At 39.8% G+C, this 25115-nt stretch overlaps 1 protein-coding gene across 7 annotated transcripts in view; it reads left to right on the top strand.

Moving 5' to 3' along the window:
* The window catches only part of nsmaf (neutral sphingomyelinase (N-SMase) activation associated factor), a 177908-nt gene that overhangs the window by 35201 nt on the left and 117592 nt on the right, over nucleotides 1-25115 (top strand). For 4 of the 7 annotated variants that reach the window (XR_010878311.1, XM_067251515.1, XM_067251514.1 and 1 more), the window contains exons 3-11: nucleotides 741-819; nucleotides 1822-1883; nucleotides 2039-2075; nucleotides 2827-2877; nucleotides 2974-3045; nucleotides 6641-6688; nucleotides 15382-15434; nucleotides 15531-15623; nucleotides 19446-19575. Coding sequence is in view for 6 of the 7 variants with exons in the window: in XM_067251515.1 (XP_067107616.1) it covers nucleotides 741-819; nucleotides 1822-1883; nucleotides 2039-2075; nucleotides 2827-2877; nucleotides 2974-3045; nucleotides 6641-6688; nucleotides 15382-15434; nucleotides 15531-15623; nucleotides 19446-19575 (625 nt within the window). In the remaining variant the exon portion in view is untranslated. The remainder of the gene's footprint in view (nucleotides 1-740; nucleotides 820-1821; nucleotides 1884-2038; nucleotides 2076-2826; nucleotides 2878-2973; nucleotides 3046-6640; nucleotides 6689-15381; nucleotides 15435-15530; nucleotides 15624-19445; nucleotides 19576-25115) is intronic. The other 3 variants (XM_067251516.1, XM_067251517.1, XM_067251519.1) reach the window with 2 other exon arrangements.

Raw genomic sequence — 25115 nt, 5'->3', positions numbered from 1 at the left:
ATATGAATAACATGATACAGTTTTATTTGACCAATTTCAAGTTTTATTACATGTTGTTCCTGAAATCCACCCTTCTGCTGGGATCAGAATTATCTAGATTTTTTAGATCAAAGGTATCCCAATCCTACTAAAAAGTTTTAAACAACACATATTGACGGTTTGATCCAGATCAAAACCAAGACTGGATTACGTGATCTAATCCAATTTCAGAATCCTTTTTTTATTTTGAACAACCCAGTTTCAAGATTTGATCCAATCCAAAGCCGAAATCCGATCAGATCACTTCTGAACAACTGGCCCTTAGAGTTTCTACGGACTCTGAATTCATACAAAATCTTGTCCTGTAATCACACACTACATTTTATTTGCATTACCGTTTCATTCAAATTCAACATGTGATTTGCTTTTGCCAGCTACGCCACCAAAAGGCTAGCAATTCTATGGTGCAGGTGGGTGGTATTTGTACTGAGCAGGAAGTTTAACCAATTTAACTCAGTTACACAAATTGCAGTTAGCCTTCCTAAAACCATAGTGAACAGTTTTACAATCAGTCCATTATTTAAATTTCTACTAATATATAATAATGCATTTAGTGTAGTTCCCACACAAGAAAGCCTAGGTTTTTGTGATTCTAGCACTAAAGGTTTATTCGCATTGGGGGTGAACATTTTGAAATGATTGATTAATGCCAAAAATAAGTTCACTCAGTTGTGTTCAGTGATATTTTTCTCCTTTTCCAGAAAAATCCGAGGGTCATTCAAAGTTTGCTCCAAATCGGTTATTTTTGAACCTGAAGATGTTGTGGAGCCAATTTTAAAGGTATCTCTAAACAAATAATATATTTATTTTTCTTCATTGCTACTCCCTTGTAAAACCTTTTTTAATAACACCAATTTGAAATGTACTACATTCAGGCACTACATTAGTCATAGGTATTTAGATTTGAAAATTCCACATACATTCAGGGACCAGACAGCAATTGTCAGACAAAAAACAACAACAGTACCAACAAAACAGAGCACCTCAGCATAATCACCAACCTATACACAACTTATCAAAGTGTTCTACATATAAGGTGCGGCATCCTCACACTCATAATTCAGTTATTTTTGTTTCACAATTTGTTCAGCAATGACTTGGGAAATGACAAATTTCTGTGGAAATTGTGGGGTGTGCTTTTTCGTACCCATTCGTAAGAATGGTTAGCTCCTGCGATTCCCACACAGCAGAAGTGTAGTAGTTAGCTAGCTCTACAATTTACCGGGCTAGGTTTTAATCTAGGAGCAAAACGTCTGCCAGCTGTAGGTATATGCAGGTGAGACTGCTCGTGAGGCTGCTCATCAAAAGAACTAAGGGGAACCCACTTGTCTATCAGATTAAGACATGTTCGTAGGTACCTAGCGAAAAGTAGCCTCAACTTTCCTTGACTTTTAGCTACGATCCTATTGCTGAGGGCTTGCTGATATCGCTGTCTGTCTCTGTCTTACTAGAACTGTGTCGTTGCTAAAGTGTGCTGACGTTGTGACGTTAGGCTAGCACGCAAGGCACTTTTTGCCACAAAAACGTTGTAACCTCCTAAACCGTGCAACGGAACATAAGTAAAAATACAGGCAACGCAATCGCTACCAAGACAAACCTTTTGACACCTACTTTGTCTATGTAGTCCAAATATTGACGGATCCTTAGGGGTTGGGGAAAATAAATAATAATAATAAAGAAATAAATATATATGAGAGAGAACCATGGTTTGTGCTCGCCGAAGGCAAGCACACCCCAATTATGTATTGATTATTTTAGTTTGATACACATTTATTTTTTCAGATTCCACTTCGAGACTGCAAAAGCATAAAAGCTGTTAAAGGAAGTTGTCATGTTTTCAATGAGTAAGTAGCATTGTATTACATAATCTTGCTTTCGCGTATTTATCCATAAATGTATCGATGTTCTTCTATTTCTTAAATGAAAGCTAGAATAGTATCAGATGAGATTTGTTGATAAAATGAATTAGGATCATTATCTGCCTTCTTTTGTTCTTTAGGACCCAACCGACAGGCCTCTCAATCTCATGTGGACAGGTAGGCTTAAGTACTATATTTAATGCAGCACAAAATATTTTATATGTTATTTAGCTTTAGTCTGGATCATAGTGGGTGGAGGGGGGGGTGTTAATCACATTAAATGGGATTCCATGCAACATAGGGTGAAAGTCATTGGATAGTATTACTGAGCCCACAAACAAGATGAATGGTTAGATGTAAATGTGTGTCTGTCAGGCGGACCTCTGCTGCTTGTAACTTCAGTCTGTCCCATAAAAACCAGTGTCATCTCACAATAACTTATTTTCAGTTTGTGTTTTAATTTAAAATGTCCAACAGACAGAACAAAATGTAAATGTACCTCTACCATAATATGCTTTTAATTGAGATTTTCTGGAAATTGTAATTAGTTTGACTAAATATCCTGTAACTCTCAAAGTAAAACAGTATATTTACTCATAAAAGTTAAAAGCTTTATTTAGAAAATATTTGCTATGACTACCATTTACTGTTTAAATGTTTGATTTTGGATCAAATCAATCTGACTTGTACTTAGTTACGTAGTACGTGGTTATGTCTGGCAATGCTTCAATGCGTGTTTAAGATTTTGCTTAACTGGGGTACAATATTCCTGGTTCAGATGCTCAGGAATTGTGGATGTGGATTTGTATATTAAACTCAATGGGAAATCAATGATTGTTGTAATGTAATCATTTTGAATGGTAGATTAAATTGTTTAAAATAGCTCACCATAGTAAATGTATCTAAATCTGTTATATTTCAACTTCAGGTTTATAGTATCAAAGCAAGCAATGTTATTGCACCTTACAAAATTGAAAGGGTGAGTATTGCAATGTATTTTTAATGAAGCCTTTTCAATGTTAATTTGAGATCAATTTTGACTGTCACGTGGTGAAACTATTTTATCTTTATATAGGGAAACAATACATTTTTCTTCCATCTGGAGGCAACAAGTAAAACAGAGGATGTTGTCCAAACATTACTTCAGGTATGTATCAAGTGAATATGAGATATGTAATTAAGCTCTCAACATTATCAATACAGAATGTATTTGTGGACATTTTATGGAGTGGCAAAATCCTAATTTAATTTGTTATATACTGTATAGCCAAACATTCCTGCTTTCCCCAAACAAGATGGGCCTATCAAATTGTTATAATTTCCACAAAGGTGGCAAATTATAGTATTATATATTCACATACTTTGGAACAGATAGGTCAAAACACTTAAACTTAGTAGGTATATGTTGGTGTTGAATTTATGGGTTTTTAAAAGCAGAAGCCAATATCAGTATTTTTGGATAACATTTGCAGAACCAGAATGCAGTATATGTTGTTTAGGATAGAGGTTGGTTGTGAACCAAAGTGAGCTATTTGATTTCCCTTAAACTCTCTTTCATCAAAGACACGGATAGCACATTAACCAGCCACCTAGCCATCACATGAATGAGTACTGCCCTCCAGTGGTTTGATGTATTGACAGTAACACAGAACCTTACCATGGCAGGTATATCATACTTTGGTCTAATATTCAATAACTTTAATAAATATAATTACATGAAATTATATATATTTTTTAATCTCAAATCTTATTTTTATCTTGTTTATCTCCAAAAAGAATGATCAAGACACTAAAGTGCTTTAAAAATGTGTTTACTACATTATCAGAATCAGTAACGGGTTTATTGCCAAGTAGGTTCTCACGTACAAGCAGTGGTGGGTAAAGTCAGGAGTCAGGTGGCTGAGCGGTGAGGGAAGCGGGCTAGTAATCCGAAGGTTGCCAGTTCGATTCCCGGTCATGCCAACTGACATTGTGTCCTTGGGCAAGGCACTTCACCCTACTTGCCTCGGGGGGAATGTCCCTGTACTTACTGTAAGTCACTCTGGATAAGAGCGTCTGCTAAATGACTAAATGTAAAAAATGACTAAATGTAAGTACTGAAAATCTATACTCAAGTAAAAGTATAATTACTACCATAAAATATTACTCAAGTAAAAGTGATAATTACCATTTGAGAAACCTACTCAAGTAAAAGTTAATAAGTACCTGGTCAATAAATTGCTCAAAGTTACTTTCCTTTTTCAAATGTTTTACGTTTATGTTTTTATGTCAAAAAGAAATTATATGCAGTAGAGAAGGTAGGCTAATCAAATACGAAAGCTGACACTCTCAATTTATTCCTCTCTACCTCAACATTCCAACTTCCTCATGCTCCTCATACTTTTTCTCTGTAGCACTTCCACTCTCAACAAAATAAATAAAAGCCAATAAAATAAGAGGTTCTCATCTCTTCCATCTTTATATGTTGCCAAATGTGTTCGAAAAGGCAAACCAGTTCCCTGTACGCTATTCCTTCTTAAATCAGATGACTAGGTCAACTTTTACATTTTAACTAGGGCTGTCAAGTGATTACAATATTTAATCGCATTATTTCATATAGTTAATCGCGATTAATCGCAAATGTATTCAATTGATTTAATCTGTTCGAATGTTACCCCAATAAAATATTTCTTTGTGAAATAACATTAAAAGGGTGTATTTAACTTAAAAAACTGGAGGATAACAAGAGGAAATTGTGAGGGAGTTTTATTCACTCACACATAGGCTGTACAATATTGAACATACACATTGTTATATACAGTGTTTCCTCGAGGAACCCCCCCCCCCCAGCCGAAACTAAGTTCTAACCCTAACCCTATATTTCAGAGCAGGATCATGTAATAGTCTAATTGCTAATGTAATATTGCACATATTTTCGTCCTAATTCCCCTAAAACAATAAGGTTAGGCTACTTAAAAACACCTTACACTCATAAAGTATGTTCTAAATGGCATAAATGCTGCCAATTAAAAATTGACGTAACAACTTATTGTAAATCGTAGACTAGCCTGTCAATTAAGGTACTCGAAAGCATGTACACTGTCTGCTTAATTTGACCTTGATAGGCTCAGCATTCTGTAGCAAATAATAACAATAAACCCACTATTTATTCATTAAAACTACTAGCCAAGGGCATAGGTTTGGTCTCAGCTGTGCCGCCCTAGTGGCTCCCTGGAGCTTTTTCAAAAATAGGAAAATGGAAAAAGATGGTGTGAACATATTTTTTGTTTTAATTATTAAAACCGAAATGTTGAAATAAAATATTTATAATACAAATTTTTACAGCATTATGTGTATAATAAATATTTTATTTCAACATTTCTGTCAACGAAGATTTACGTCATAGCCTGCGACACACGTTTCTTTGAGCTCGGTGTAGTGCCAGACAGGTGGCTGTTGCAAACAAACCGGTGGGTGTGTCATGGGCCATGGATCCCAAAGTGAAAAAGAGAAAGATAGCTGAGAAGAACAGAGGATTCAACAGTTCTTGGACCGAATCATTTGCTTTCATTGCCAATGCGGAAGGATTGCCTGCATGTTTGCTTTGTAATGAGAAGTTGTCAAATAACAAAAAGAGTAACGTGGAAAGACATTTCCAGGGAAGGCATGCTACATTTGCAGCCGAGTACCCAGTTGGGAGTGAGAGAAAAAGTGCGATTGCATGAATGCTCATTATGTATTTGTAGCCTACTTATCATTTTGATAGTAGGCTAATATAGACACTTACAGCATGTGTTGCCTTCATTATAATTTTTTATTTATTTTTTTGGTCCAATATGGCTCTTTCAAAATTTTGGGTTGCCGACCCCTGACATAGGCCAACAAAGTTTGACAGTGAGACCACAAAAAATTGGCTTTTGGAGGAACTTGTGAGATGTGAACCATATTTTATTGACAATATTGATTTTATTGAAATTAACAGATCTATAACTTATTAACTTTAAACAAATGCTTTGATACTCAAAAATGTATATTGGGAAAAAATATATATAGTGCAGGAGACTTGCAAAGGATCTTCCATGAACATGATAACATCAGTGGACCAGAAGTAGTAGTGTGCAGTATTGGAGCATGTCAAGCCGACTTCCCTTTATGAGTGTACTTCTTATTACGCGGGGGGTATCTGGAGCTGCCTGCGCCATTCTTTCAAATCCACTCTCCGCCAAGAGACCCGCCCTCCTCTGACTCTGATTGGCCATGACCCTGAAACAAACCGATCAAACCAACGATGGCAGCGAGTCAGGAGTAGAATAGGATGAATCTTCACAGAATGCAGGTGGGATGATTTGCATGGGATGCTGCGTTGAAGACAACTCTGAAAATACGGGACAAACCTCATTCCGTATTGATTCAAAACGGGACGCGCTATTTTATTCTCAAATACGGGACGATTCCGTATTTTAAGGGATGGGTGGCAACCCTATATGCAGGTGATGTAGTAAAACATTTATTGCCCCAGCTGCAGTGGCTGCAAGCACACCTCTCAATTTCACTAGAAATTGTGCCCTCTCTAGATCTAAATTAAGTCTCGAATAAAAATAGGTATTCACTGGAAGTATTTATAGACAAATTGTATGCACCAAAAGGTTTACATTTTGAATGGGGATGTAGACTATATATTTTTATAGAACACTGTTTACACTGTTTGAGTGCTTTTTGTGACAACTCTAACTTATACCTTTAAAAAAATGTTTTATCTACAGCTGCAACGGGCATCTTGTCTGGACAAGCTTGCAGACCAAACTGCGATGGTAAGTGAGCAATGAGGCCACCTGGGAACACCAACTGTGATAGATTGCAAGGACAAGCATGAACATTAGGTGCCACCACCAAGCAACTCACATTGTTAGAATATCAACCTGGGATATTTTGCACTAGTGTACTTCATGCACAGTGGCAGCTGCTGGTCTTTCAAACAGGGGAAGCTCATTTTCGGCCTAAATCATATACATTTTCAGTTCACTGGCTAGTTCACCCCTACGACACTAGCCTAGCCTACTGTATGAATGAATGAACAAACGATCTAACGAAAAAATATTTTAACTCGAAGGAAATGTGGGAATTAGGTTAAACTGAAACAAGGAATGTGATGTATAATTGTATGAAATGTATGATGAAAATTTGCTAGCAATTTCGCCAAACTTGAATAGCTTCGGCGACTACAAAATCGTTGTCAATCAAAAGGAGATGCAGTCTTTCGACAGACCCTCCAATCATCATGCGGAAGCCCAGCGTCCAGGCCAGCCCACTCCTCCATTCAACCCCAGAGACGCTAAGCGTCCAGGGCGGGACATAATCGCAGCATTTATCCAATGACCGTATAGTTTTGAAGCACTGAAAAAAACTGTTCAACGCAGCCCCATTGAAGTCCATGGAAGCTGAGCTTCAACAGGGAAATGCACTGTGGCGCTACGGGAATGTATGAGAAGGAAATCAGTCAGTCGACCTGCTAATATATGTAGCTGATTCTGAACGAACTCGTCTTCGATATGAACGTGTTCTAACGCATTTAAAGTGTTAACACAATCGTAAATATTTGACCATTAATATTTGAAATGTTAGGGGAAACTGAGCATGAATAGCTTTGGTGACTTTTTATAGTACAAAATCACTGTCAATCAAAAGGAGATGCAGTCTTTCGACAGACCCTCCAATCATCACGCGGAAGCCCAGCGTCCAGGCCAGCCCACTCCTGCATTCAACCACAGAGACGCTGAGCGTCCCGTTTCAAAAAGTATTTCTAGTTTGCCAGCATTGCCACAATTTTCACTCTTCATGCTTCATTTTTGGATCATTAGATAGCTAATTTTGTGTTGGTCGTAGGCAGTTGTCTGTGGAATCCAACAGACTTACACATTTGTTCAGAGGCCCACGAAAGCGAGACAAAGTCCAACTCTCGCCCCATAGAGACCAATGCAATGCAATGACATTTCTCAGAGAAAGCAGAAGTTACACGTTTTTGAAACTGCCGGTAGAGTCGTATTTCTGACTGCACAGACATATAAAGGACATCTCTGGTTTCGGCAAAGTCTTGAGTCTCGGAAAATATCCTTATTTTTTGGATTGGACGTATAGTTTTGCATCTAGGTTAACTTGTTTGAGGTGTGGATTCTATTTACATTTCTGTTATTCGCTCTGCCCTCAGCGCGTTAGCAATCATAGCTGCACCATCACCATGGCAACCAAACAGACACGCGCCACTCAGTCTCTTACACAGGTGTATTAGCTTATTACTGGAGACACAAGACAAGCTATTCAGTCAACTCGTCTCATTAAAAGACTAAGAGCACTATAATTTCAGCTACTAAAACGAATATACTACGTCTACTACTTCTACAATTTAACAGTTCAGCTTTCAGCTTCTCCCACATTGTAGGCTATTTAAGCTCTTAGCTCAAGCCTTCGGCGAGAGCACAACCTTTGTTCTCTCACATATATATTATTGTGAGAATGCTGTTAAGCATTCTCACTATTGTTTTCCTGTTTCTCTTTATTATTATTATTATTATATCAACTTCTTAGTTCTTCCGCCGTTTTTTGGCCTTTAACTAGTTCTGCATACTTTCACCGATTCCTAAAATTTTTGTATCAAAACGTTCAGCTCCTTCAGGAGATGTTGGCTATGACTTTTGGTATTTCTCACTTTTATACTTTTTAAGACATTAAGGTTTTTGTGCAAATTATTCTCCCATTAAAAGTAATGGTAAATCCTTTCAAATCATTAAAAGGCTTCCTCCTCTTTCAAACGTAACTACTTCAGTATACTTTCAGCTAGAGACACCATTCAACCTTTAAAATGTTCACAAGACATTCAGCTATTCCCAAATGATTCAGCCTTTTCAAATATTCAGCCAATTTTGAATTATGACAGTTTGAAATACATTAAAATGTTTGCTCCTTCTTGATTTTTATGAATGAGCAGCAAGCAGAGTGGCACACTCTGCTGCCTGCTCTTTTTCTGATATTCAACTAAATTGTCAAACACATTCCTCTAACGTTCATATAGTTTAACTTACAGAAACAAGTTATACCTTAAAATGTAGGAAAAATTGTCCTCTTTCAGCCAATGTAACTACTAAACATTTATCTCCTCCCCTCCCTGACCTTCCCTGCTTGGCTGTGTCTGTGTCTTGTCTTGTCTCAAGATACTCTCTCATCATCACTCTCCGAAACTAGAAGCATGGAATTAATTAGCTGGTCTCTCAATGCTATTGACACCATCTTCTCGAAGAGAAGCTCGGGTGCGGGGGAACCCAACTGTCCGGACGGGACGTTCGCAGCTGGCTACGCGATGGACGCGTGGGAGAATTGGCGTGTCGTGTGTCTAGCGGCGCTTTCCGTGGAGGACGTTGAAGACATCTTCATATTCGGAACCATGATTACAGGCTTTCTGCTGTTTGGAATAGGCGCTGGCTTTGTATATCGTAAAATCAAGGAAACGGCTACTACAGATATCACCACCCCCCCACCCCCATCCAACGCCTTCGCCTGCTTGTTTCCCAAGGGTGGCTGGCGGATCTGTGTCCAGCGCCTACCATGGCTGCAGGTCCAGATGCTGCTTGTCTACCCCCCCCCCCCCACTCCCCGTTGCAAGTATCGTGTTTTTGTAAATGTTGTTGTGCTTATGTGCTGAGGTTTTTATCTGTTCCCACACTGTACTCCTCTAGGAGCACTGTCTGGGTGTTGTATTTTTCTCTCCTCCTCTCTCCTTATGTTATGCTGTAACTTTCTAGTTGGCGCAGAAATTGGCTGCCTAGGTAGGCTCTCCTACCGAAGTAAATTCCTTGTCTGGGCAAACTTTCATGGCGAATAAAACCCATTCTGATTCTGATTCTGATAAAGAGCTCACATTTACAGATTTTCAGCTATGGGCCTTGAAGCGAGAGCAGCCTTTCAAATTCTCTCACTAACTTCAATGGAGAGGTGGGTAAAATCCGTCAGAGAAAGCAGGAAGGAAGACGATTTCGAAACTGCCGGTAGAGACATATTTCTGACCGCACATACATATAAAGGACATCTCTAGTTTCGGCAGAGTCTTGGGTCTCGGAAAATATCATCATTTTATTGATTGGACGTGTAGTTTTGCGTCTAGGTCAACTTGTTTGAGGTGTGGATGCTAGGTAAATGTTCGTTTTTCTCTCTGCCTAGCTCGTTAGCGATCACAGCTGCTCCATCGCCGTGGCAACCAAACAAACACGCACCAGGAAAGCAAAAGGAACACGTTTTTGAAACTGCAGGTAGAGTCGTATTTCTGACTGCACAGACATATAAAGAATATCTCTGGTTTCGGCAGAGTCTTGGGTCTCGGAAAATATCCTTATATTTTGGATTGGACGTACAGTTTTGCGTCTAGGTTATCTTGTTTGAGGTGTGGATTCTAGCTACATTTCTCTTATTCTCTGCCCTTAGAGCGTTAGCAATCATAGCTGCACCATCACCGTAACGACAGACACGCACCACTCAGTCTCTCACACAGGTGATTGGTACGTTTACTTGACCATGAGAAACCCGATTACTAGCAATTGTCGGTTTATACCAATAATACGATTACTCCGTTTACATGTGTAATTGTTTTCCTGTTTCTCTTTATTATTGTGAGAATGCTGTTAAGCATTCTCACTATTGTTTTCCTGTTTCTCTTTATTGTGAGAATGCTGTTAAGCATTCTCACTATTGTTTTCCTGTTTCTCTTTATTATTATTATTATTATATCAACTTCTTAGTTCTTCCGCCGTTTTTTGGCCTTTAACTAGTTCTGCATACTTTCACCGATTCCTACAATTTATGTATCAAAACGTTCAGCTCCTTCAGGAGATGTTGGCTATGACTTTTGGTATTTCTCACTTTTATACTTTTTAAGGCATTAAGGTTTTTGTGCAAATTATTCTCCCATTAAAAGTAATGGTAAATCCTTTCAAATCATTAAAAAGCTTCCTCCTCTTTCAAACGTAACTACTTCACTTCACTACTTTATTTATTATTATTTATTTTCGCCCCCCTAAGGATCAGTCAATATTTGGACTACATACACAATGGCGGTGTCAAAAGGTTCGTCTTGGTAGCGATTGCGTTGGTTGTATTTTTATTTACGTTCCGTTGCATGGATTAAATAGAAATTGCGTTTTTGTGGTGAAAAGTGAAGCTAACCGTGGCTACTTTGCTAGCCACAGTCACTGACGTTACTAACGTCACTAACGTCACGAAAACACGCGTGACTACCTGTAGCAGAACATTCGTTTCACATCTGTTAACTTGGGGGATAGCTAGGCTAACTATAGCTTTACTGCAAGGCAGCTGCAGGAACACCACAAGCAAATAGGCCAGGGTGATAACTATTTACTCATTTTACTTTGTGATGTGAAACACAATTATGAAATGTAATGTACAATATTAGCTGATATTATTAAGGAAGTAGGCCCACATCTACTTTTGGAAACGGTAGTCTACTATTTCACTGAAGCATTAGCATCATGACATTAGCCTCTGTTGCCCGGGCAACACATACTACAGTGGTCTATGATGCATCTGTTTTCAATCTTTAAAATAAACATTCCTCACAAATACATTTTCGTTGTAGGATTTATTATGACATTACATTACAAGTAAACGATTTGTGGGTGAAATTATCATTACCTGTGGTTTCAAACCAGTGTTGCTCACTGCAATGCTGTAGCCTACGCGAGACACTACAAAAACATCTACACAGCTGTAGGAAGTCAAACGTTCAGTTTCAGTTGTACGGTTTAAAAATTTAACGCCTCTGACTCGCGAGTCTCTGACTCTGGCTCTAGATATGCTTGCAATACAACACGGAATGAGCATGGAACGTTCTTCCTGAAACAGTCAGTGATGAGCCGACGTATCTGCGACGTTTGAGATGGAGCACAGATATGAGAAGAAATCCGACCATTTACCAATGCTTATAGATGTTATGAATAGAACACGACGTTTCGATCTTAAGCCGACGTCGGCAAGACGTATGTGTGCTATCTGGGTGTATATAGCCGATCACCATTTCCTCTTGCAGGGGAAATGAGAAGACAACTATTTCATTCTACACTTCACTCTTAGTATTTTGAGTTGTAAATGAGCAGCAAATAAAATATGCTTTTAAATCTATGTATACTTTATAAATAATAAGTATGCATTTAATATCAAATATACAGAAATATCAGTTGTAAAAATGTCATTAAAAAACGGACCCCTCTGCAACCGACACAAGCAAGCACACCCTACAATTTCCCCAGAAATTGTACCCTCTCTAGTTGGGTGCATAGACATGTATATATGTCTATGGTTGGGTGTGTTTGCCTTCGGCAAGAGCACAACCTTTGTTCTCTCACATATAGACATTTTTTGGAACGTAAACAATAACAGATCAGATTAGAACGCAAGGCCCTGAACTATATCCGGCTAGCGCGTTTCCTACATTATCGCTAGCTATTTTACCATCGAGTTAGGGAGTCAGTTGGCTGAGCGGTGAGGGAGTCGGGCTAGTAATCAGAAGGTTGCCAGTTCGATTCCCGGTCATGCCAACTGACGTTGTGTCCTTGGGCAAGGCACTTCACCCTACTTGCCTCGGGGAATGTCCCTGTACTTACTGTAAGTCGCTCTGGATAAGAGCGTCTGCTAAATGACTAAATGTAAATGTTAACATGACTAGCGCATATTACCATCAATTAACTGGCTGTGGATAGCAGCAATACATCGAATAATGTCCCTAACCGACCCACTGGATCAGAACGTTATTTATTTTAGGCTGATCTGAAATTGATAGCCTAAGGTAGAGCTAGAGCTAATCTATCCCGATGTCTACTGTACCACTATTTCAAATAGTAGCTACATTAGCCTACCAAATAGTATTTGGTAGAGTGCGTTTACAGTCAGTAAAGAGCTTATTGGAGCCTATAAAAGTCTGATGCCTACAACTATTCTTTTAATGGGAGTCAACAAACAATGTACATATTAAGACATGACGGCTTAACCGTTGTGTTATCTTCGGGTCATTCTGACCCATCAGTCATTGTGACCCACCGTCGTATTGCGACAACTTTACCGCATACAAAAACAAAGAGAAGCATTTTCTTTTAACCGTTGGGCTGTCTCAGACCCCCCACATTGCAAAGGTGAAGAAAAAAAATGCGTGTGTCACACGGCGAAACCGTGAAAGTTGGCAGCTCTGCTTCCATGACAAGTTATACACCCCAGACCACCTTTTTAAGGCACTAACCCAGATAGCAAACTTCATTGAAACTACGCTGAATCAACATCCGCTTTCAACGCTAATTTCATTGAAACAACGTCAGACTGATGTTGACCCATCATAATTTTGCACCCTTATTTAATATTGAAACAATGTTGAAAAACCAACGCGATTCGAACGGTATTTCCACCAATATTACTATTGAAACAAAGTTGAAAACCCAACCAAAATCAACTATTCTAACGGTATTTCCATCAATAGGGCCTATTGAAACAACGTTGAAAGATCAACAAGCTATTATTTACAGCAGCAACACTCATCCCGTTTTTATAGTAAATTTAAACTTGTTGACAACTTGTTCTTCCCCAATCTCGACGAACAGCCAAACGTCAACGCAGCAAACCATTCTGACCCATCAGTCGTTGTGACCCACCGTCGTATTGCGACAACTTTATCGCATACAAAAACAAAGTGAAGCATTTTCTTTTAACCTTATGGCTGTCTCAGACCCCCCCACATTGCGAAGGTTAAAAGAAAATTATTTTTATTTGTTTTTGTATTAGGTAAAATTGGGTAAACAAAACGATGGTTCGTTATGAACCTTTGGGTCATGTGACCCGAAGGCAGCACAAGGGTTAAATCAAAAGTCTTTCAATAGGTGAAACTATCCGATTAGTGACTACTAACCTGAACTCCATTGCCACAGCCTAAACGTTGTCCATCTGTTCATGAAATAATTAATTTCAGCCTAAACCGTACAACGGAACGTTAAATCGAATTCAACCAACGCAATCGCTACCAAGACGAACACAGTCTACAGTATTACTGTACTGTAGTAGTACAATTTACCGGGGCAGCTTCTCCACACAGGGCTATATCGCATTTTGCGTTGTTACTGACAATGATCGCTACCACTGAGATTTTTGTGAATATGGGATTTTCCCCTAAATAAATGTCAAGCTTATTTACGTTTTTGGGGGCATATTTTCAGTTAGCAGATGGTACTTTTTGAATTGCGATTCCATCTGAGAAAGCTACTGCCGGTAACGTCGTTGTTAGAATAAGCTTCAAAGGGTGTTCTTTATTAATGAATGAATGCAATATGAGTAGGCTAAATGCCTGAAAATATCACGAGAAAGGAAAAACTTAAAATGACGTTTAAGTCATAGAGATCAGGTCCATTTTTACACCGGTCTGCCAAATGTATTCGTTTTGATTCAACTATGAGGCTGCTGATCACCATTCCCTCTTGCAGGGGAAATGAGAAGACAAGCATTTCATTCTACTCTTCACTCTTAGTATTTTGAGTTGTAAATGAGCAGAAAAAATTATGCTTTTAAATCGATTTATAAATAATAAGTAGGCTATGTATTTTTGATATAAAATATACAGAAATATCAGTTGTAAAAATGTCATTAAAAAACGGACCCCTCTGCAACCGACGCAAGCAAGCACACCCTACAATTTCCCCAGAAATTATACCCTCTAGTTGTGTGTGTAATTTATTGAATCAGCTCAATACATATAGAGAACATTGACAGTTTGCAACATAGATGTTTCAGTTTTTTGGTCAGTTGTCTTGGCTGAATATTGTACTTTCACATCATTTCATAGTTTGTTTGTTTTGCCAGTAAATGTGTAAAATAACTTCTTTATGAGGAGGTTATTAGATCTGTGAAACATGGCTTCTCTACAATAAATAATGTTGTTAGATTGAATATAATGCAATGCTACAAATATGATATGAACTAATATGTAGCGGAAAAGAAAGCATTTCAATAAAAATGTATATGTACAGTATTTTTTCTGGGCTCAAGCAAGGTGTGTATGGGCTATGACAAAAATGCAAGAAAACAGATAGACCTGTTTATTGCTTGTAACTTAAATTGTTTAAGCATCTTTTCTTTTAGTACTTAGAAGTTTGTCTCACAGTTTAATGTAAATGCTATGTTATATGTTGCCAACCCCCCCAAGCTCAAGCTAGTTTGCTGTGGGACACAAATAAATCTTACCCTGTTGCTTGCTTTACTAGCTAAATGAAAATATGTCATCAGTGCACCTCAGCAGTTTGTGATTGCATGTAGTTGGTGTTACTTGGTCAACTGGGTGCAACCAATGTGGGATATTATTGAGTTTCTTGAATAAACTGAGCTTACTCATCAATTACTGGTAAATGTTTGTATATCAATGAATATGAGATATGCTTCCAAAAAGTATTTAAAAATGTTTTTATTTTGCTAGATCACAGCTAATTTGCAGTCAAGACTGGCAAGGACTTCATTTGACAAGAACAGGTATGTACTTCATACTAGGCAAGTACTTCAGAGGACCAACAGCATATTAGACAGAAGCTCATACTGTGTTAAAGTTTTTTGGGTTAAGGAATTCAGGGGGAACAGTCCATTAAAACAGGGACTGTCTTATCTCTACATGGGGTGCACAAACGCACACACACTGGGATCTCTCCCATTCGCCATGAGAAGGTAGGCGGCAGTCCTGCCTCATCTCATCGGGGAGCAGGGATGGGTAGGGAGGCTGGGGGAGACCTGTGACATAGATTTATAAAACCAAATACTATCAGGACGTGATTGGAACTGAACCGATGCCAACCCAAAGATTTGCCGGGCCCAGACTGTTCGCAGTTGTCGGAATTGGGGGAATTTGGAGTCTCCCCCTTGCCTGCCTCCCCTCCCTGCCTACTGGGGTGGGTCTTGGACCGGATGGACCCATTTCAAAACATGATGCTCTTACGACGCAATTGACACAACATCAGATCTGGGACGAATGCAGAGTCTGGCCTTGGACGCCATGGATGGGCACCCTTGCAATCGCGTCCACCAGAGTCTAACCTGCTATCCCCAGTCTGGGCAGGCTGGTCGCTAGTTTTCACTCTCTGTTGGGCCACAAAAGGGCAGTTTACACACACCACCATTGCGGCTGGATCATCCATCCTGAATCACAGGAGATGGCTGGCTAGACTGAGGAGAATCAAATATGCCCTAGTTATGTTTGGTTCATGTTGATGTGTCTGCATAACTCTCCAGGCATTTATAGAAGCCTCATAGGGTTGAATGGCAAATGTAACTTTATTAAAAAAAAATATTACAGGCAATCCAAATTGAGCTATGGTTATGAAAATAAGTTTCAACTCGGAGGAACCCACAGATTACAGTAATACGCTACGTAAGACTTTGTGAATTTTTAGCCAGTACATTTTGTGAAATGAAAGCTCCAACACAGCAAGCAACACAACCACCAACAGGATCGCCAAAACAGCCAGAAACACAACCACCAACACAGCTAGCAACACAAAGAGCGGGCACCTGCCACACCTTCTTTGACGACTTGGATGAGTCCTCCACACTTACAATGAAAGGACAAAAGAGGTTCCAAAAATCCCAGTTGCTTGGCAAACGTGGCAGATTGGCCATCTCAGGAAAGGATAAAAAATGCAGATGAAAGAAGAAGAACGCAGATGAAGATGACGCTGAAGAGAAGGCATGTGCACCATGATGCACATGATCCTGATAGACAGCCACCCCAACCTGAGCTAAACTAAGATAACAAAATCCCTTTTCACAGTTTTTTTTTTCCCCCCTCCAGTTAATCTGTCATCCACACCATTACTAATGACGCCAACAAGTATGCAGAAAGGACTCCACTTGATGTCAGCGAGTTTTTGCTGTTTCTGTCAGTTATCATTTATTTTTGACATACCAAATGAGCTGACCTCTGGAGAAAGGTGTGGCCCTGCAGTTTTTAGGTTTCCGGCTGATACAATTCGGTCATTAAAATTGAACAACCCCGAGGAAGAGGATGAGAATGACAGAAAAAGAAACTCCAGCCTATGAAAGGCTTTTCAAGATAAAGCCCCTCTACACTGAATCACAGAATTAATGCAAGTACTCTTTCCAGCCCAATAAAGACATTTGTAGTGATGAGAGGATGGTGGCCTCAAAAGCTAGAAGATCAATAAAGCAGTACAAAAAGGCAAAGCCTTTGTACTGGCTGACTCAAAATGTGGATATACCTAGAACTGAGATTTGAACTCATTTTCATGCACCCAAATATTCTTTAAAGGACAACTCTGGATGTTGACTGAATTGATTGAATGTGTATTGTCTTGGAGAGGTGCAAGCAATAAAGTTTATTTATAGAGCACAATTCATAGCAAGCAATTCATAGATGAGATCAAAATAAAGTACATAGAATACAATTTGTACTGTAACACATACATTTACAAATAAAGTTGTATAATAAAAGAAAGTACAATGTACTGCATATAAAGTACTAGAATAAAAAATTGGAAGTAGCCCTGACCTGATCTTTTTCGGAACACTGATAATCCTGAGACGTCACTTACACATAAATTATCACACTACTCATCAATCCCACTACACTGGTAAACTCTGATAATACCAAGATGTCACTTACCCACAGGGGGTTCACAGACCCTGGTCTGTGAACTTCTATGAATGCTATGAATTGTGCTCTATAAATAAACTTTATTGCTTGCACCTCTCCAAGACAATACACATTCAATCAATTCAGTCAACATCCAGAGTTGTCCTTTAAAGAATATTTGGGTGCATGAAAATGAGTTCAAATCTCAGTTCTAGGTATATCCACATTTTGAGTCAGCCAGTACAAGAAGTTCACAGACCCTGGTATTGACCTTCCGAGCAGTGAACGGGTCTGCACCCGTCTACATCAAGTCTCTCCTGCAGCCTTACACCCCCACCCGTCACCTACGGTCTTCTTCAGACAACCACCTGGTGGTCCCACCGCTCAAGATCGCCCGGTCCCAACACAAGCTCTTCTCCTGTCTGGCCCCCCAGTGGTGGAATCAACTCCCCACCTCCATCAGAGATACTGACTGTCTCTCCACCTTCAAGAAAAGGCTCAAGACGCACTTGTTCCGGGAGTACAACGGTACTTAGGAATGGTTCGCTTGACCCGATGTTAATTTCCTCAAGGATCACAATGACTCTTGCTTAGAGACTTGTTGCTCTTGTGGTTAGTGGTAACTGATTTAAATTTTTGTTCTCGCTGTGATATATTGTTTTTATTACTGTTGCTTGCTTTTTTTCCACAGGTACACTTGCACTTATAGCGGTTCATGTTGTTTAATTGTAACTTGTTTAACTACATGCTCTTATGGTTCTTCCCTTTGGCACTTACTTTGGTTGTTCACAATGTGTGCTTCATGTTTTGGCTACTCGCGATGTTTTTTGGCTATCTTGTTGTTATGATCAGTGACCTATGCACTTTGTAAAGCTCTCTCTTGGAAGTCGCTTTGGATAAAAGCGTCTGCTAAATGAATAAATGTAAATGTAAATGTTTAGAGGATTAAAGTGCAGTAAGAACAGTATATTTTCAAGCTCAAATTAAAGGCACATGAAAAGAGAAATGTTTTTAACCTGGATTCAAAAATGGCTACATTTGGAGCATATATAAGGTCTTCTGGTAGTTTGTTCCAGGTGCATGCAGCATAACAGGTGTCGGATGGACTTGTAATAGATCATATTTAAATGTCAGTGGCAGGTTGAATTTCTTCAGCTGCCATAGGAAGTACATCATCTGTTGTGCTTTCTTGGTGAGGGAGGTGATGTTCAGTGGAGAGGGTAAAGGACGCAGTCCACCCTACTATTGAGATGGAGGAGCTTCTCTTGGTCTTTTTTGGACTCCAAACCATTGATACTGGCTATATTTGCTTTGAAATGGCTGGTGAACGTGATAATCTCATATCAGCCATCCGTGAAAAACAGAAAGTTAAGAACTTATAAAAGTATCATGTGCTCAGCCCAGGGTAATTGTGTGTAGACATGAGTGACCTCTCGCATAGGAAACAACCTGTACATTTACGCAAGAGAAATTTGCAATTTACACAGATGGTACAGTGATTTAAAAAATAAATATATATAGATCATTGACTAACTAATTCATGGTATTTAATCCAATTGTGCTTTCGAAACATAAATTGCGTTGTGTAAGGAATGACAGATGAAGAGGCTATTTGGGAGGAGGAGCAGCACTGCTCCTCCCACTGGACCAACACCACCTTCCAACATCCCCAAAACCTGCAACGCCTACTCTGTGGCAGACTTTGTAGAACCAGTATAAAGCATTGCGGTCTCTGGGTCTTGGCATCACAGAGCTGTTGGTCTCAAATTGCTAGAGGGATGATCTTAATAATCCTGACAAAAACAATAGGGATTCAACTGCTTCACTTTTTTATGCAATGCATTTTGCTCTGTTATGATTGGTATGACTTGCGTGTAATATGCTTTTTGTTGTGTTTATAGCTTTGAGAGTGTTGCAGAAAAAACACACATGGAATGTAAGGCGGAGATGGTGACACCCCTGGTGACAAATGCAGGCCTTGTCTGCATAACAGATGAAAACCTTTACTTTCAACCTCTCAATGGTTATCCTGTGAGTATCCTAAAATGCCTCTACACCCTTTTAGATTTTTCCCTCCAACATCAACACAAAACACATACATTTCATTCATTTTGCAGACACTTTTATTCAAATCGACATACAAACAATTAGTGAAGAATGGAAGTTTCTGAGCTATTCAACTTGCAGCACTAGTTATCCATACCTGTGTGAAACTCAGTATCAGTAATGTGTTCATTTAAAGGTTGCTTCCTTAGACCCTTGATGATGAGCAGAAAAGAATGGATTTCAGATAGAAGCACATCATAATAACATGCGTTTATATGTAAGGGATAATGCCAGATGAGGTGGAAGCACCTTGAGGTGGAAGCACCTTGAGGTGGAAGCATCTTGTGGTGGAAGCACCTCGTCCTGACGCTGTGCGTCGCACGGTTCATGCCTCTGCATCGTCCATTATCAGGTGATAATGTACACCTCGAAGGGCATAATCCTGCTCATACCATGGTCACAATTTGTTTTTTTACAAACATTAATTTATGTTTTCATGCGTTTTGTAATAGAAATCTAAAGTTTTTCAACGTTAACCAACTCTGATATTTCTAGTCCGCTCATCTCATAGAACCAACACCGGCTTTCCTTTGGCTGAGCTATTAGCCCGAAAGCTAACGTTATGCTAGCAAGATTCAAATTAAATAACATTGTGTACAGTTGACAGTAAATATAATTTTACAGTATGTTTGACAAGAAGACTAGCTAGCTAACCAGCCATGTCACTGTCCCAAAAGCAATATCAAGATTTTCACGAACAAAGTATCGGCCATATACTAGTAGGCCTAGCTCTACTATGCTACAGTACGGTCGCAGCCTGTGGAGCGAGTTGAATAGCAAATGGATGTGATATGACCGCATAAAAGTTGACATATTCTCCAAACAGTAATTATAATTTGACAGTATGTTTAACAACAAGACTAGCCAGCTATCGAGCCATGTCATTGTCCCCAAATTAAATCACGATTTTTACGAAGAAAATAATCGGCATGTCGTGTTGGCCACAGCCTGTCTGAAGTACTGTAGATTGACTAGCGAGTAGGGTGACCAGAAGCATGACCCTGAAAAGGAGGACACTTGGGTCCAAAAAGGACTACAAAGGGTAAAAAAGGAGGACAATCACAAAAAGTTGTTGACCGGGGGGGAGGGGGGGGGACTGTTGACTTCAGTAAGTCAACAGTCTAAACTGCAGTCTAAACTCCTTTAACAGTGGTGATGTTGCACAGCATGAAATAATTTGGTCAGCTCAGCAGCGGTTGTTTTATCATCCGCTGTTGTTGTGTTAAGAGCAAAACATTATGTTAAGGAAGAGTGCCCGGCAGAACCAGCATTATCCTTGTGCCGCTCTGTAGCGGCATGCCGCTCTAAAGCCCCTTTCCTCCTACTACTCACGTCTATATCAATGCGACAGAGTTTACAGAAGGCATGATATTGATCTGTGCTGCCCTTAATGGAAAAGTGGAGTTCTGAACTCCACGTAGGTTTGAAGGAGGTCTTTCTTTTTGGCACTGAAGCCCACGCTAGTGGGAAATTGCAACGGTGGGCAGGAAGGATCAAAAAGGAGGACAAAAGGGCGAAAGGAGGACACGCAACAGCGGTCCGGACAAAGGGCTGGAAAACCGGACTGTCCGGATGAAATCTGGACGTCTGGTCACCCTACTAGCGAGGTGAATAGCGAATGGGATGTGAGATGAGCGGTTACTTGACACTGACGGTAAATTCAGAAAAGTAACGTTTTCCAAATGGGTTAAAATAAGTTATAATAAAGTCACTCATTGTTGTAGCTAATTACATGCTTGGCTTTGACTCCGTCCCTGTTGTTATGGTTACTTGTTTCAGACACTTTGTATAGGCTCATACTATGTATAATGCATATATGCATAATAATTTAGAACGGTGAACAAACTGTTTTGCTGGAACTACTTAGTAGGTGTTTATATATCACCTGATAATGGACACCCCTGCAGCCAATCAGAATCGAGTATTCACCCAGACCATGGTATAAGTAGAATAGACCAATTTTCAGCCTACGTCACATGACTGTCAAGCAGGCTCAACTGCGCATGTCGGAGGCAAAAGACAAACTTCTCCCGGGTATAATACACTTGGAGTGTCGATCAGGTCATCATATATCTCTGGCCACTAGATTTCAGGGCTTGACATTAACTTTTTGAGGCACATGTCCATTGGACAAGTAATTTACATTTCATTTGTCCATGCACAAAAGTCACTTGACCCCAATACCTTTAAATAGCCTGACCAAGTGATCGGGCAAAACTAGCCTGGCTAACGGAGGTCGCTTTCTCGGGCAAATGATGAATGAAACGGCTTGGTTTAAGAAATCCGAGATGCTGGCTATCTTCAGCAGGCTTGTGTCTACAAAAGGCAGTCCTCCCTGACGTTTCTGGTGTAGAATGAAGTGAAATACAACATTGTGCACACTGCCAGTGAGCGTCCCGAGTCTGACTGAGGCTAACGTCAAAACAGTGTAACGGGCACGCAGTCTCACTCAGATTGCCAGTCTACACAAATCACAAAAATAATCGAACCAGCTGGCTAAAAGCAGAATTCCCATATCTCTTGAAAGCTGCCCTGCTCGACTTTTTAGGTGTAGAATTGACTGTAAAATTATGAACTTTGTGACATGACGTGAAGACGTGGCTGCCGCCTAAGACTATGCGGTCTACCGGCCGACATTCTCACTCAAATTTCAAGACTTTCGTGACTGGGGGGAATCACTTTCTCTCTTAAAGGCTGTCCTCTTCGACCTTTCTGGTCTTTTTAAATCGAACTATTTGTATAATCCGTATACTTCTCTAGCCATTATAAAGGCTATCCCTTCCCGGTTTTCTGCCACCACATTGCGCGCGCATCCCGAATGTTTACAAACAAAAATTGGTCTATAAGAAGATAACAAAGAGTTGGATGATGCTGATTAGTCAATAGCAAATGTGACACGGTCCAGTCAAAAGGGGACATTGTCGGCAAGGTCATTTCTCTGTGTTTTACAGATTGTAAGAGGTGCAGATTGTAAGCTTTCAAATGATGTGTCATACATTGCAATCAGAAAATAGTTGAAGAAGATGTGTATCTAAATGTTGGTTAACCTTGAAATCTCTAGCCCAGATAATTGGCTTCATGGATGGAGCATTGGATCATTGACCTTTTCATGCCTTCAGAGAGGTGTGGTCGTTTTGCGTTAATCATTAGAAGCGTTGAGCGCTAGGCGCAGTGAACAATATTTGCACTCGATCCTAGATATGTGTTTTATCAACCAATATTTTTGCACTGACTACATTGCACTGGCCCGATTATGGTTAAAGTTACGTGTTAAGTTGTTGGTGCATATTGCATATTCCGAAAATAGCCTGAAAGATGTAGTCCATTCACGGTTTACCAGGTCAAACAGAAAAATTGATTGTATAATGCAATTCCAGAGATTAGCCTATTCATTCTATTTAGTCCGGGGACACATTCCCCCCAATATTCAAATCTGGTCAAAATGTCCCCCCCAATATATTGAGATAAAAATATAAATTAAATCTAAATGTGCTACGCTACGACGGGCAACCATGCACGCTGTCCGAAATGATCATACAACATGTAATTATGTTCGTAAAAATTGCTATTTTATAACTACTACGTATTACTAATACCGGCGCTCTGTACGGGAGGTGTAAACTCGCACTGGTTGCAGGATGAGATTAGTGCGTTAAAAGCGAGGGGGACAAAGCGCGAATAGAGAGGAGAGAAAGAAAGCATGAAGAGCGAGGCGGTACTTTCACAAACCCCTGCCCGAGTTAGCCCATTAGCCCATTGAGGACACCGGCTAGCATTTGCCTGGATAGAAGTATTGTAAATGACCTGTCTTTGATAGTGAGTGTCGGAGACATTCTCACAAATTTGTATTTTTTGGAAACTATCCTAGTGAACCAATAATGATCATGTATGAGCCAATATTGATCTGTGCTAGCGTTAGCTAAATGTAGAAACATGTTGTCTTGTAATATCCCTTTTGACGGTACTACTGATTGTTTAAAAACACATGTAAAAATTTATTTTATTGTACAACTGTACGATGTGAGTCATTTTAAAAAGGGCAAATATTGATGACTGATCGGATATCGCAGCGTTAGTGTTTCTCCTACAACATCATAATTAATATTGGCACAATTGAGGTTAGACACAGGCCAGGCCTCACTGAGGTTAGGTTTAGGCACAGCAATGCCTCATTGAAGTTAGGTTTAGACACAGGTGCCACTGAGGTTAGGTTTAAGCCCAACAGTCTAATCCTAATGCACAGACTACTGTTGGCCTCCATGTGTATCAAGAACATTCTTTGTCGTTAGTTTACTGATAATATTTACAGTATTTAATGTTCACTCTAGTGCGTTCAGAGTAAAGAGAGAGAGGGAGAGAGAGATGAGCATAAGGATGCCCACAAGCCAGGGAGATCAGGTGATATGGAGGTGAGTGAGAACAGAATAAAAGAATAAGTGATAGTTAAGACCGACTATTGACCATCACAACAATCTTGTCCTAATGTTAATTTAAGATTAGATATTCCTTCTACTATGGCTTCTCGTGTGTATTTCAGATAATACAATCAGGCAGGGAAAGTGAGTTTGAAACAATGACAAGAGAGAGAGAGCAGACAGGCAAACGAAGATGAAGGTGCAGGAGAGGACCTTGGACCTTGCCCAAATCAGCCAAATGTGAAAGTCATACCTAGTCAAACCCTATCAAATAGGACACTTTACTCCCAGGAGAAATGGTTTAAAGATTACACTTGGCTCCATTACAGCCCTTCCATAAAGGGGGTCCTTTGTTTCTATTGTGCTAAATACTTTGCAATGCAAAAGTCTAAGCTTGCTTCAAAAGCAGATTCAACCTTTGTCAGGACTGTCTTTCAAAATTGGAAAAGTCTCGGTTCCCACCGGAGCCTAGGTTGGAGAAATTGACAGGGTCGGATGATGTGGAACATTTTCTCACTACCTTTGAACGTATTGCAGTAGCATGTCGGTGGCCTAGGCGGGATTGGGCTTTTCGTCTCATTCCCCTACTGACTGGCAAAGCCAGAAGTGCCTATGGACGTGGATGATTCACTTGACTATGAAATGCAGGTTATGAGGGAGACCCTTATTGAAATTAATGGCCAGGAGCTTAGAGCTCTCATAGACACGGGCAGCATGCAGATTTTAGTGCGTAGGCAATATGTACCATCTAATATGATATGCTCTGCAGAGACTGTCCCTATTTGTTGTGTGCATGGGGATGAGAGGCCTTACCCCACAGCCGATCTTTACTTAAAGGTACAAGGGCAGCTCTATCTTTTGAATGTGGGGGTTGCGGATAACCTGCCATATCCTGCTGTGTTGGGCCATGACTTACCGGTGCTATTTGACTTATTGATTCCGAGCCAAAGTTGTAATGTGTCCATCACAAGAGCACGAGCGAGGCAGCAAGAGGATTCCTCTCAAACTCTTAGCACCCTGCCCTTTTACGAGGCCGACTTGGAGGTAGGG

The sequence above is a fragment of the Osmerus mordax genome, chromosome 15 (genome assembly GCF_038355195.1).
Source record: "Osmerus mordax isolate fOsmMor3 chromosome 15, fOsmMor3.pri, whole genome shotgun sequence".
NCBI classification, from domain to species: Eukaryota; Metazoa; Chordata; class Actinopteri; order Osmeriformes; family Osmeridae; genus Osmerus; species Osmerus mordax.
Note: the sequence above shows the minus strand (reverse complement) of the source record. Positions and strands in the feature narration are given on the sequence as shown.